The 12,581-nt window shown below is 42.2% G+C and overlaps 1 protein-coding gene across 1 annotated transcript in view; it reads right to left on the bottom strand.

The window, feature by feature from the left end:
- Nucleotides 1-1,179: 1,179 nt before the first annotated feature.
- PLA2R1 (phospholipase A2 receptor 1) overlaps nucleotides 1,180-12,581 on the bottom strand; it is a 946,386-nt gene continuing 934,984 nt past the window's right edge. Inside the window, exons 28-30 of the mRNA XM_085645464.1 lie at nucleotides 10,596-10,769; nucleotides 6,628-6,663; nucleotides 1,180-5,394 (exon numbers count right to left, since the gene is read on the bottom strand). Of these exons, the coding sequence (XP_085501590.1) occupies nucleotides 5,198-5,394; nucleotides 6,628-6,663; nucleotides 10,596-10,769 (407 nt within the window). The 3' untranslated portion in view covers nucleotides 1,180-5,197. The remainder of the gene's footprint in view (nucleotides 5,395-6,627; nucleotides 6,664-10,595; nucleotides 10,770-12,581) is intronic.

Below are 12,581 nucleotides of genomic sequence, written 5' to 3'. Positions count from 1 at the left end.
CCTAACTATAACGTGTGTGAAACCTATGGTTTTTTCAGTGAATTTGTACGGTTTTTTAAATGCCAAGTTAGGTATTTTTATTTTTTTATTTTTTTTTTAAGGTTTTTCACCGTGCGCGCACTGCGCGATTTTTCGAAAAAAAATTTAAATAAATTTTGGCCCTTGGGGGTCCTTCTGGGACCCCCTGACAAAGGCTAGGGGGTCAGGAACTGTCCACCCTGCCCCCTTTTCACATTCTCCACCTTTGTTTTTTACCCCCTCACACTGCGAGAGACAAAATGGCGGCCGACACTTCCTGGTTTCGACCGATTCGAATGTTTACTAAGATCTAACAACCAATCAGAAGCGCGCTCGCGCACGGCAGCGTGCGCGTACGGTAAGCTTTACCGTACGCGCACGGAGCGCGCCTATAGATATATATATTGATTTAAATGCTATTTTCTCAGGAAATACCGAACAGATTTACACCAGACCTGCAAAAGGCACATCCCTGACCTGAGGACTACCTCTCTGCCAAATTTCAAGAAATTCTGTTCAGCCGTTCGGGTTGTAGCTTGGACTAAAGGTCCTATGGAAAAATGCATGGGGAAAACGTGTTTGGGACCCCCCCTTTTTCTCAGCCCCCGCTTGACGAATCCCCCCGAGACTTTCAGGGAAGGAGCGGAGCGGAGCCCCCCACCTATTTTGAAAATTTCGCGAGGATTCGTCAATCGGCGCCAAAGTTATTCCAAATAGAATGTTGTGGATTTCCTATGGGAACACGGTCCTAACTATAACTATCTACTGGCGACCTGAAAAAGCCAAAGGTTAAATGGACGTTATAGTGTTGGGAAAAAGATTTTGAAAAACCTCGGAAATTCACTGAAAAAAACCAAAGGCTACAGGGACGTTATAGTTAGGCTCAGATTTCCCTCATACAAAACCAGTGAAATTCAGCAGTTATAGTTAGCTGAGCTAACTATAACTTACACCTCCACAATGCCCTGCTTATGACCTCACATATTACATCACTTATGACATGGTCAGTGACATCACTTTTAAAAAATATTTTTTTCAAGTGAATTTATATGGTGCCTAACTGGTAGTCGCGTTTTCAGAGCGGTGGAGAAACTGGGTCTGTGCCTCCTACCAGCTCTCAGGAATCCTGCTGTAAGGGACTTACTGGAGGTAACAGGTGGGTTTCTTTTTTTTTATATAGTGCAAACTTGACCTGAAGGTATTAGGTATCAGAGTGCTTTACATGAGCCCCAGTTGCGTTACACAAGGACACATTCATTTCTGTTAGGCACGGGGAGATTAAGTGATTCGCCCAGAATCACAGGATGTTGAGCGTCATTGAAGGAGACTCAAACCCAGTTCCCCGGATTTGAGGTAGACCTTCCTAGCAGTTAGACCACATCCCTTTCCCTTCTTGGCCCTCAAGGTTCCTCAGCAACCAAAAGGACTTCATCCCCCAACCAGTATTGTGCCAGGAGGCACGTTTGAAGAGTGGTGGAGAAAGAGGCATGGTCTCTGAGGTCCCACACCTATTGCGCTCTGTGGAACTTACTGGAGGTAACAGGAGGGATAGTTGGCCCCCAAGGTCCCTCTGAAGCCAAGAGGACTTCACCCCCAAACAGCAGGGCACCAGGAGGTGCATTTGCACAGTGGTGGAGAAAGGGGGCGTGGCCTCTGACAACCTCTCAGCAAACCCTCTGTGTGGGACCTACTGGAGGTAACCGGAGGGGTAGTTGGCTCCCAAGGACCCTCAGCATCCAAGGGGACTTCATCCCACACGAACTGTGCACCAGAAGTCGTGTTTGCAGAGTGGTGTAGAAAGGGCGGGGCCTCCGAAGACCTCTCAGCAATCCCACTGTGTTGAACATACTGGAAGTAGCAGGAGGGCTTGTTTGCCTCCAAGGACCCTCTGAACATAAAGGGACTTTATTCCCCAACCAGCAGTGTGCCAGGAGGCGCATTTTCAGAGTGGTGAAAAAAGGGGGGTGGCCTCCAAAGTCTTCTCAGCAATCAGGCTGTGTGGGAATTACTGGAGGTAACAGGAGGGCTTATTGGCCCCCAAGGACCTTCAGCATCCAAGGGGACTTCATCCCCCAACCAGAAATGCACCAGGAGGTGCATTTGCGAATTGGTACAGAAAGGGGGCATGGCCTCTGAAGACCTTTTAGTGAGCGCACTGTGTGGGACTTACTGGAGGTAACGGTAGGGCTTGTTGGTCCCAAAGGACCCTTTGGACCTAAGGAGACTTCATCCACCAACTAGGAGGTGCGTTTGCGGAGTGGTGGGGAAAGGGGTTGGGGTCTCCGGTGACTAGCCGGCCGGCCTTTTTGAATAAAATGTTTATTTACCTCCCCCTCCCTGTTCCAATTCCATTTACAGATGGGGAGGCAAGCTGCGTGGCTTCCCTCCCTGGCTGACTTTGGTCCTGGGACTCCATCCCCCAGGGCCTCTCCATTGAATGTGGTCTCCACTGGGACTGCAATGGGAGCCTGAAGGCCACCACGGTCCTTGTTGGCTCTTCTGAGCTAGCATTGCTTTGATAAAAAGGTAGCTGCTAACATGCCGCTCCTTCTGTGTCAAAGCAATTCTGCTCCGCTTTGATTAAGCAAGAGCAAAATTCTCTCGCTTGCTCACAGTGGAGCACAGTTTGCTATAGCTTGGTGAGAGCGATAAAGCTCCTGCCAAGTCATAGCAAACAGCTATGTCCCAGGGTTTGCACCACCAGGGCCATCTAGGGCTCCAGAAGGGGACCACACCGCCTCCCTTCTTTAATTTTACACCTGGGAAGGTGGTAGTCCCCTGGGCTGCAGGAGGGGGCACTCGCCCCCCGCATTACATTTTAGAAAAGCCCCAGATAGATGGTGGTCCCCGGGACTAAGTGTTTGTCCATGCGCCCCCGCATTCTTTAAACTTAATGTCCCAGGGAGGTGGATGTCCCCAGGGATGGGGGGATCCAAGAGTCTCCCCCATTGTTAAATAAATAAGCCTCGGGGAGGTGGTGATCCCCGGGACAGCAGGGGAGGCCATACAGGCCTTCCCTGCATTTTTTGTTCATGAAGCCCCAAGGAGGTAGTGGTCCCTGGGTCATCAATGACCCCCAGGAGGGGGGTCCTGCACCCCCTCCTTTATTACAATGCCCCCGGGACCCAGACACATCGGGGGTTAATTAAAAACAAAGCGCAGGAGGCCGCACTTAATTGTTTTTAAAACTCTTAGTGGAATCTGCGGATCCTGCTGATTTTTATTTTTTTAATTCTGTTTTTGGCCCTGAGGCCAGGGGGTCAGTGTATTTCTACCCGGCCCTCTTTTCTTTTTTTACATTTTATGTGGAACTCGGCTTCAAGCTTCTTGGTTGAAGGGTTGGCAACCAATCAAATTTCAGTAGGAGTTTGGGTTCTAAGATTTCTATATTTTTTTTAACTTAAATATCTCTGAAACTACTGAACAAATTTACACCAAATCACAAAAAGCATGCTATCCGAAACCAACATCTAGCTTTTTGCCACTTGGTATAATTCCATTCAGCGGTTAGGGCTGTAGTCATGTTCAAAAACTGAAAAATCCCTGTAGACATAACATGGAGAAAACATGTTTTGGGACTCCCCTTTTTTCTCGGTCACGCATGATGGATCATCCCACAACTTCCAACACAGCTGCTGAACCAAAAGGGGACGTTTTTTGAAAATGTTGTGAAGATTCTGCAAGTGGCGCCAAAGTTATTGGCAAAAAACTCTTTTCCTATGGAAACTTTGGGCCGAACTATAACTACCTACGGGCTATCGCCAGTACGTTATATACATATCTACACACGCACACACATATATACACATATAAAAATACACACACATATATATGCACATATATATACATAGATACATATATGTATACATATATATATACACACACACACACACACACACACGCAAACTCTTGTAGACTCCTGCGTGTTCTGACTCATTAACAGTAAGTAGGCATGATATTAAATTTACACAATATGTTGGCGCTACATACTGTAGGAGATTGCAGCTTTACTTCAGAAAAACATTCTGTTCTTGGGGTTGACTTTGCACTCTTGTAGTCCTACTGTCCAGCATTATAATGCATAGAATTAGTGTCATGCCTCTTCAGTTTACCTAGCATTATACTGAAGAACTTTTCTCATAGTCCTCATCTCTTGACAAGAAAAACAGGTATCAAACCACCACTCCATATTTATTTGGCCAAATCATCACGCATGTTGAATTCCCTAAACCTCAGGATTTCAGATTTCAATATACTTTGAAGTCCTTCAACCAGGCAAATTTATGGCCAGGATCTATGCAGTTCGCCAACAAGGCATTCATGTTGTTACGCACCACAGATCACTTTCCTAATTTCAGACGTTGATTTATATTGTAGCCAGGGGTGTCTATACGTTTTCAAAGGTGAGCAACTGACAGAAAGCTGCAGGATAAAAAAAAGGAACTTGATATTTGAGGCATGCCACAAATAAGGACACATTTAAATGGAAAGAGGAGAAAGGGTATAACTCCCCAGGATGGAAAATAAAAGTCACACCAACAGAATAGTCACAGTAGGAGAGATAGATATTGCTCCCTGATCCTGTTGAAAGGCCAGAAGGCTGAATGAGTTAGATTTGAGGCAGATGGGAAGGTGTCAGATAAAAATCAAACATACGAACAATAATTATACTGATTGAAAACGAAAGTGCTTATCGGCCACTAAATAACAGAATTTTCACCTATCCTGTGCTATTTCTTTTGCTAAAATTATCTATTTGAAGTTAATTTATTGCCTATCTTCAGTGCCACACCAAACAGCAATCAATTAAGTCATTTTTAACCATTCCTTTAAGTACCAGGACATTGGAGCACAGTTTTTTCACACAATAGCCACGGATCTAAAATCAAAGAGTGTGACATATAGTTTGGTATTTTTAGTTAGTAATTAGTTCGCAGCTGGATTCCCAATATTTTCATGTCATACTTTCAGAGAGCTGTCCTTCAGCTTTTTGTACAAAGCAGCAATTAATTCAGAGCTTTAGCAGAATAAACATATGCTGAACGTAGAAGTATTTAAAATATGGTTTGAAAAATGTGGTCTTTTGGCCCGTCATTCTATAGAATATATGAGTAGTACTGAAACCCGATGTAAATCTGATAGCAGATGCACCTAAAACAAATATAGTTTTTCACTCTAATCAATGGTTTGTCTCCAGCTCTGTAATAAGTATGTTTTCTTCAAAATCTGAAGCTGGAGTGGACTCTGTGGACTTGAAAAACGGTATTCTCCATGAATGACATTTGTCCCTCTTGTAAACATACCACATGAACGAAAGAATAAGCACAACTATTATTACCACTACGACTGCAAGTGGAATTATGCCATGGTAAGATGCTGTTGGGAAAGAAATATAAAAAAGAATGTTATTAATCAACACAATCAACATTTATTTGACTCATATGTTTATATGTTTCATAATTATTTAAATTGCCTCCAAATAGGAGTATATCATAATGCAAGCCACTCTTACAAGAGTCTAAATCACTGAAATAAATCAACACTATTCAGGCATAGTTTTGGGTCTCCTTCAGTTTGATCCCACGTGGTCTGGTTTGTTTTTAGTCTTCCTAAAGTTGCTGATTGGGGCCTGACTTACCACTCAGTGAGTAAACCTATGCATCGTAGATGACCATAGATAACCAGCACTGATTTCCTCATTGTCGAGAAGTCACAGACTCTCAAGGAGTGTACTTCAAAAACTACACTCACTCCTGCGATTTGGCCTTACCATGAACAGCCTACAGGATTATGTTTTCACTCCTTCAGTTAGTTCTACACATGGGAAATATTTGCCCACGTGGTGAAGGGCCTTTCCATCTTCTTCTTGACAATATGCTGGTGTTTTGTAAAATATCCAATTTGTGCATTTACATTTTATCACTACAGTTACGTGTGAAAATTTGGTGTAAAATTCATTGGACATTTGGGAATTCCCACAAAATTCCAGCTTTGTTCAGGTTCACCACATTCACACATAGGCACCCCACTATCCTTGATATGAGAAAACCCATACTACCACACCTAAGCTTATGATTGGAGCATAGAGGATCCACTAGTAAGTATGTTTTACATTTCATGGAAAATCACTGAAAAAAAACAAAGGTTAAAGCAACTTTATAGTTCAGTAAAAATGTCAGTTAAAACATACTGATTTAAATGAACAAAACAATTGAAATTCACCACTTATAGTTATCTCAAGTAACTATACTTGTGTCCTAATGTAACAATAATTTGCGCCCCTGCCATGCACAGTGTTGTCATCAATGATGTTTCAAATGTTGCAGTGATTTTAACAATTATGTAATGCGTGATTTAATATGTGAGGTCATAAGTAGTGCATGAGAGGGCAGGAGTTATAGTTAGTTTAGGGCACATGTATATATATATATATATATATATATATATATATATATATATATATATATATATATATATATATATATATATATATATATACAGAGAGAGAGAGAGAGAGAGAGAGAGAGAGAGAGAGAGAGAGAGAGAGAGAGAGAGAGAGATGTGCTACATTTCGGAGATCACAGAAGATATGCAAAGTTCACAGCTCACCTTCACTAGGCTCCATTGTGTCTTCTTTAACTACATCTGAAAAGGAAAGAAGAGAACTTTAAACCAATTAAAACAGTAAATTATATTGTACAACAAAATCAGCCAGTATCTGCATCCTTTGGCCTAGAGGACGTTTTTCATACATGGGGGAGTAAAAAACTCTCACTGACCCCTCGCATCAAATTTCCTCTTCACTAAATCTAACCATTTTCCTTCAAACCAGGTAGAAGACATAGATTCTAATTTACTAAATACATTAAAAATGTATCCTCTAATTTGTGGATCCAAGGCAGATGTGATAACCAGTATTAAATTAGTAATGCTACCCGTGAAACTCAGTGAAAACATCTGAATTGTTTTGCTGCTTGGCCCTTCAACAGGCAGTCCCATATTCCCTAATGTTTTAAAATAGTATTTTTTAATGTGTGTCTATTTGTAATTTATAATGTTTTAAAGTGGTTCTTCAACAAACGTCATGTACCATAGCTGCAACGACATTTTGCTTTATTTTTGGGTACGTGATATTTTATTGTAACGAACTGGTAAAGGTCATATCTAGTGATTTAGATTTATTTATTTTGTTATATTATTAGACTATTTTATTTAAGAAGGCCAAATTTCACTAGCCTTTTAAAACACTCTCTAATAATGTCACTTACACCTGAAAGTGCATACTCATGTCAATCTAGATTTCTCTGACATTTTCCACAATTTACTGTATAAATCACTGAAATACATCAAGGCCACAATATTTTTTGCATTGTGTTTTCTAATGAGTCTATTTTCTACTGCTTGACGAGTTACTGCCAATGTGCAAATCATCCCTAACTGTGCATTTGCAAGAGTTAGTGCATAAATACGAAAGGGGGACTTTGCTGCTTCAAATGGCTGTGTTTTTTAAGAGAATGCAGAGGCATAGTTACATACTGTTGTAACTCACGCCCTTGGGGCTACTCAGACAGACGCATATGAAAAAGCATACAGGAGTCAACCCTTATCTGTATGAAGCAATCGTGCGTCCCTTTTGAGAAAAGCTTCACAAAAGGCAAGTGTTCACCATGTGAGGTTAGACATATAAATCCCACCGACCCGTGGGAAACCCATAGAGTTTAATATTCTTTCTCTGCATTTTCGACTATAAAGTAGGTGGTGATGCCCTCTGGTTTTATTACGTCATCATTTATTTTTATTTCCCATGACTAAAAATTTTTTCTCTGTGGAGAAACTTCTTTCCTTGCACCCTACACATTTTGGTGGTAACCCTTCCCTATTTCAAACATAGTATGCATTTTCTCAGAGCTTAATTTGAACCAGTGGCTGTCGGTGGGGTCCACTGGCACTGATTTTTGGGTACCGGCACTTATCTTTCTTTATCAGACATTTGCTGATAGTATGCGACGGAAAATACACAAAGGGGAAAGAGAGGAAGAGAAAGGCAGAAACAATGTCACACAATGAAAGCAGGAACCTGCAAGAGTTATATAAAGAGGCATGGACCGTCTGGCAGTGGATTAAAAAAGCATAATGAGGATTCAAGACTCTGCAGCCTTAATATTTGGCGAGTCCTCATTTAATAGCACTGGCCACAGGCTTCTGAGCACATCTTTGGGCACCGGCACTAATTCTTTTAAAAATTAAGCACTGCACTACCTTTGACAGGTACAAATCTCGGACCAGGTAGAAACTAAGGTGTCTTACAGAAGTTTGACATACCCACAAAGTGGCAGGTTTGTGGTTTATCATCAACTTTAAAGGCCTCTCTGCCCTGGAACACCCACTCTCCACCCGTTTCAGGACATTTGCTCACATGTAAAATTACATCATACTGGGATAGTTTTTCTTGTGATTAAATCAATTTAGGAGTTTAATTTTCAGTTTCGAAAATACAAAATGTGAAGTAACACCCGTAAGACAGGCTATGTGTGCCTCTACCTTCAATTTAGGTGAAAACTTGCCTTTCAGGATCTCGCCGTGAGTGAACAACAACATATATCACATGTTTGGGCATAGCAATTACTAAAACCTGTCAGCTGCGAGCAAATCAAATTAATTGTGTTTGTTTACAGGCATTTCCAGGCATCTGGAAAAGTGCTAAAACATAGTATCACAAAGCACTTGCTACTTGTCAAGATGAATAGCAGGAGAAGAACATTTGCTCATTTTTGTCTTGGGAACCTCATAATTTTCTATTTGTGCAAAAAAAAGATCTAGAACCAGGTTAGTCATCTGAGACAAAAATAGATAAGGTCTTTCTAAAGGTGCAGGACAATAATCCAATGCAAAAATAAGCATTGGCTATGCCAATAGGTCTGGCTTAAAAGGAATGTTGTATGGCAATGTGAAGCATTACATGGTGATAAATATGTATTTGTGTGGAAGTAAAGAACTGTAGACTAAGGTGACAGTTGCACCGTCAAGCCAGACCTAAAAATACATGTACGGTAATGACAACCCTCTTTCCATCTGCGCTGCTGAAGGAGAAAGACAAACACCATATGATATGAACAGAATTTGTAGACCGTGGCAAATACCCGTAGGCGTAAAGGCGCTGTAGTCTCAGTAAACTGCTCGGCAAAGATACTGGTTCGACACGATTGCAAGACAAACTAACTCTCCCTATGGAATGAAGAGCCAGGTCTTTAAGGCTTTCTCGCAGGGAGAATACATTTTAATACATGTGTGATGATGTGGAAACGAGTTCCAGAGCCTTGCTGTCGCGACCGAGAAAGCTCTGCCTCCCCATCTATTCTCCTGAATTCTGGGCACAGTTACCAAGTTGTGATGAGCTGAGTAGCGATTTCTCCAAAGAATATACCAATGAAATATGGCCTGGATTCCATCCGTACTAATATGGTAGAGGACCTAATGCACGATGTAGGGTGCCTTAAACATAATGCTGTTTTTTATTGGAAGCCAATGCAGATCATGTAGTCCCTTGGACACCGACTGCCTTTTCTCTAGGTAAAGAGTATTCCAATAGTCAATTGTATAACAGACAAATGCTAAGGCTACGTGTTTCCATGACAGAAGGGGATTGAATGGAAACATTTTCTTCAGCATTCTGATGATCCAGAAACAGGTTGACGTGGAGCAATTAACCTGCTGGTCCAGTGAGAGCTCACTATCCAGAATCACCCCTAGATTCTTGGCTAAGTCTGTTGGAGCTAGTAAGGTACCCAGTGTATAGGGCTACCAATCCCTGTTCCAGATAGAGTCTTGTGTGCCAAAGAGTAGCACCTCTGTCTTTTCACTGTTAAGTTTCGGATAATTTTTTCCCGTGCACCCAGCCACTGCTGGTTGCATGCCTCTTCGATACGATTATCTGGTTGTCGTCAGCATATGACACTGCTTGTAGTCCAAAGGAGCATATGAGCTTAGCCAAAGGGGAGACGGAAAGATTGAATAGTGTGGGGTTCAAAGAAGAGCCTTGCAGCACCCCACATGGCAGGAACTAAGGGTCTAGTTATCTTAGCACTCTTTGATATAATTACAATACCATGTGTGTGCCCCTTAAAGGTTAACCTCAGGCTGCTGGATAAATAAGCAAAATGATCACAGCTGCAAGGAGGGAAAGCACTTTTTTTGTGGAACCACTCAACCTCTGTCCAATCAAACATGTATTCCTGGCTCCCAACATGTGGACAGAGCCTCTGCCCCTCTTATATAGATGTTCACATAATTGTCTGGCGACAGCTGTACTGTCACGCCAGACCCTAATGAAGAAGCAAGTACAGGCGCTTGGTCAAGTACGGTAATAAGCAGTTATGCAATAACTCAAAGTGCATTTGTCAGCACAAACTAATATAGGTGGCCATTCAATACAAAATCTATTGGTTGAAAAAAAGCAACTTAACATTAAGAGCACATGTGCTCTACTGTGTTCAGTGTAACTCAAATGATGAAAGGCGTACTAAACTGACTACAATCCCCCACCCTTACACTTCTTACATAAGAGAACTATTTGTTACCTGCAAGTGCTTTACATATAAAGCCTGTTTCGTCTGCGCAGTCGATGGCAAGCCATTCTCCATCTTGCACAGCTACAGCAGCACAGAGACCAGCCCTTCGATTCCACTCAGGTTCTCCTGCAGCCCAATTCGAATAATTTAAAGGAGTCTCATCATACCACATGACAGAATCACCTGAGGAAAACAGCACATAGCACGTTAATTTTGTTCTGTTGGCCATGCTGGCGAATGACAAATATTTTCCCAGAGTTTTAGATCACCTGCGGTGTGGAAAACAGAACCCACATTCTTCATTGTACAAAAGATTTTTCATTGTTTACTTTTCCCACTCCTCCCCACATGTCCTTGCAATCCTGCATGTTCAGACAGATATATAGAAACAGGTGCCGGCAAAGCCAAAAGTTCAGGCTTAGACTTAGACATGCATGTGTTTGCATATATTAAAGCCAGACTTCTTGACCTTATCAACGCTTATGATTTTCGACATCTGATAGCATAGTTGTTCTCACAAAAAGATTATTCAGAGCAAGAAACAAAATAAATATTTGCATTGCAAAAATCAAGTAACTTACTTTACTTCAAACATGCATAGTTTCATCAAGCCAAACACTTTCTAATTACAATAAACTTTACCCGCAAAACTATCACATAATTGAAGATGATGAACTGAAGTATGCAATAGCCTTACTCCAATGTAACTGTGTCATAAAAGAAACACTCTACACATATACCACTGGTACGAGTAATACCATTACATGTACGGATGTAAAATAGTCACTTATGCATTGCAATGCAAGCACTCCATAAGAGATCGAATGGTGCACCAAAGAACCAAATAGAAGGATGTGAATGGCAAATATTTTTGGTGACAGATTTAAGCATAGTTTGTTTATCTATCAAGTATTGGTATGACTTTTGTTAGACCCAGTGGTTTCAGGCTGGCTAAGACGCATCAAAGCCAGTCAAAATCCTTTGTTCCAAATGAAATGAGCACGATAGACTTGTCCGATCACCTGTGCTCACCCTCTGGTAGCTTTGAACAGAACAGTCAGGCTTATCCCCAGGGCTCGAGTGTAAAGTACCGGCACAACACCCCCCTCACAACACACTGCAATCAATCAATCAGGGGTTTATAAAGCGCGCTAATCACCCGTACGCTACAAAACAGACTCTACTATGTATATTACACACACACACACACACATACTGAAATCCAAATGAAACACACATTGTATATACACTTTACAGTTATATGCAATTGTCGGACTTTCCCATTATCAGAAAGGTTAAACAGTAACAGTTGTACGCCTTGTGACCAAGCCCCTCAGTCTTCAACTACACCAGCCAAAGAAACACGGTGCCCCGGCTGGTGCCCTGATTACTGGACAGTGGCAACCACCTATGATGTTGTGGAGATAGTGAGATTCTTTGTGTCTCTGGGATCTCAAGGATAGGAGGCCAGTTCACCGGCCCTTGGAGAGTACTTCGAGACCCAGGCCTTGACAGTAGGCACTTAGCTGCAGGTCTACAATGTCCAGGCAAAATCCTCCAAGTGGAGCAGGACAAGCTCCAGGCAGCTACTTGGAGAACAACAAGCTCTAAGCCACCACTGGTCTGTGGATAGTCCTGTTGCAGTCCCTCCTGCCCTAATGATTCCTTGTGTCAATGTCCCAGCATCGTACCAGCGTAGTATGGTTCGATATCCAAAAGTGTCTTTACTTTCGGAGGCCGAAGCCCCAATATTTAGACCCACAATGGCCTTTCAAGATACGATCAGTTCAAAAGGCCACATTTGAAATGCACTGGCCCTCTCAAAATGTTGTCCTTTCTGCCATCCTACACTGGGAGGTTTGATCACAATCTTTAGTGGGGTCGAAACCCTGCCTCTTGGAATGCAGGTGGCAATTCCACCCCCACCTAACCGCCCCAGAAAGGCCCCTTAGAGTCAGAGGTCTGCAGTTTCCCATGAACCTCTCGTTTATGGCC

Source organism: Triturus cristatus, chromosome 3_1 (assembly GCF_964204655.1).
Source record: "Triturus cristatus chromosome 3_1, aTriCri1.1, whole genome shotgun sequence".
In the NCBI taxonomy this organism is placed as follows: Eukaryota; Metazoa; Chordata; class Amphibia; order Caudata; family Salamandridae; genus Triturus; species Triturus cristatus.
The sequence above is the reverse complement of the archived record's forward strand: the minus strand, read 5'-3'. Positions and strand labels throughout refer to the sequence as shown.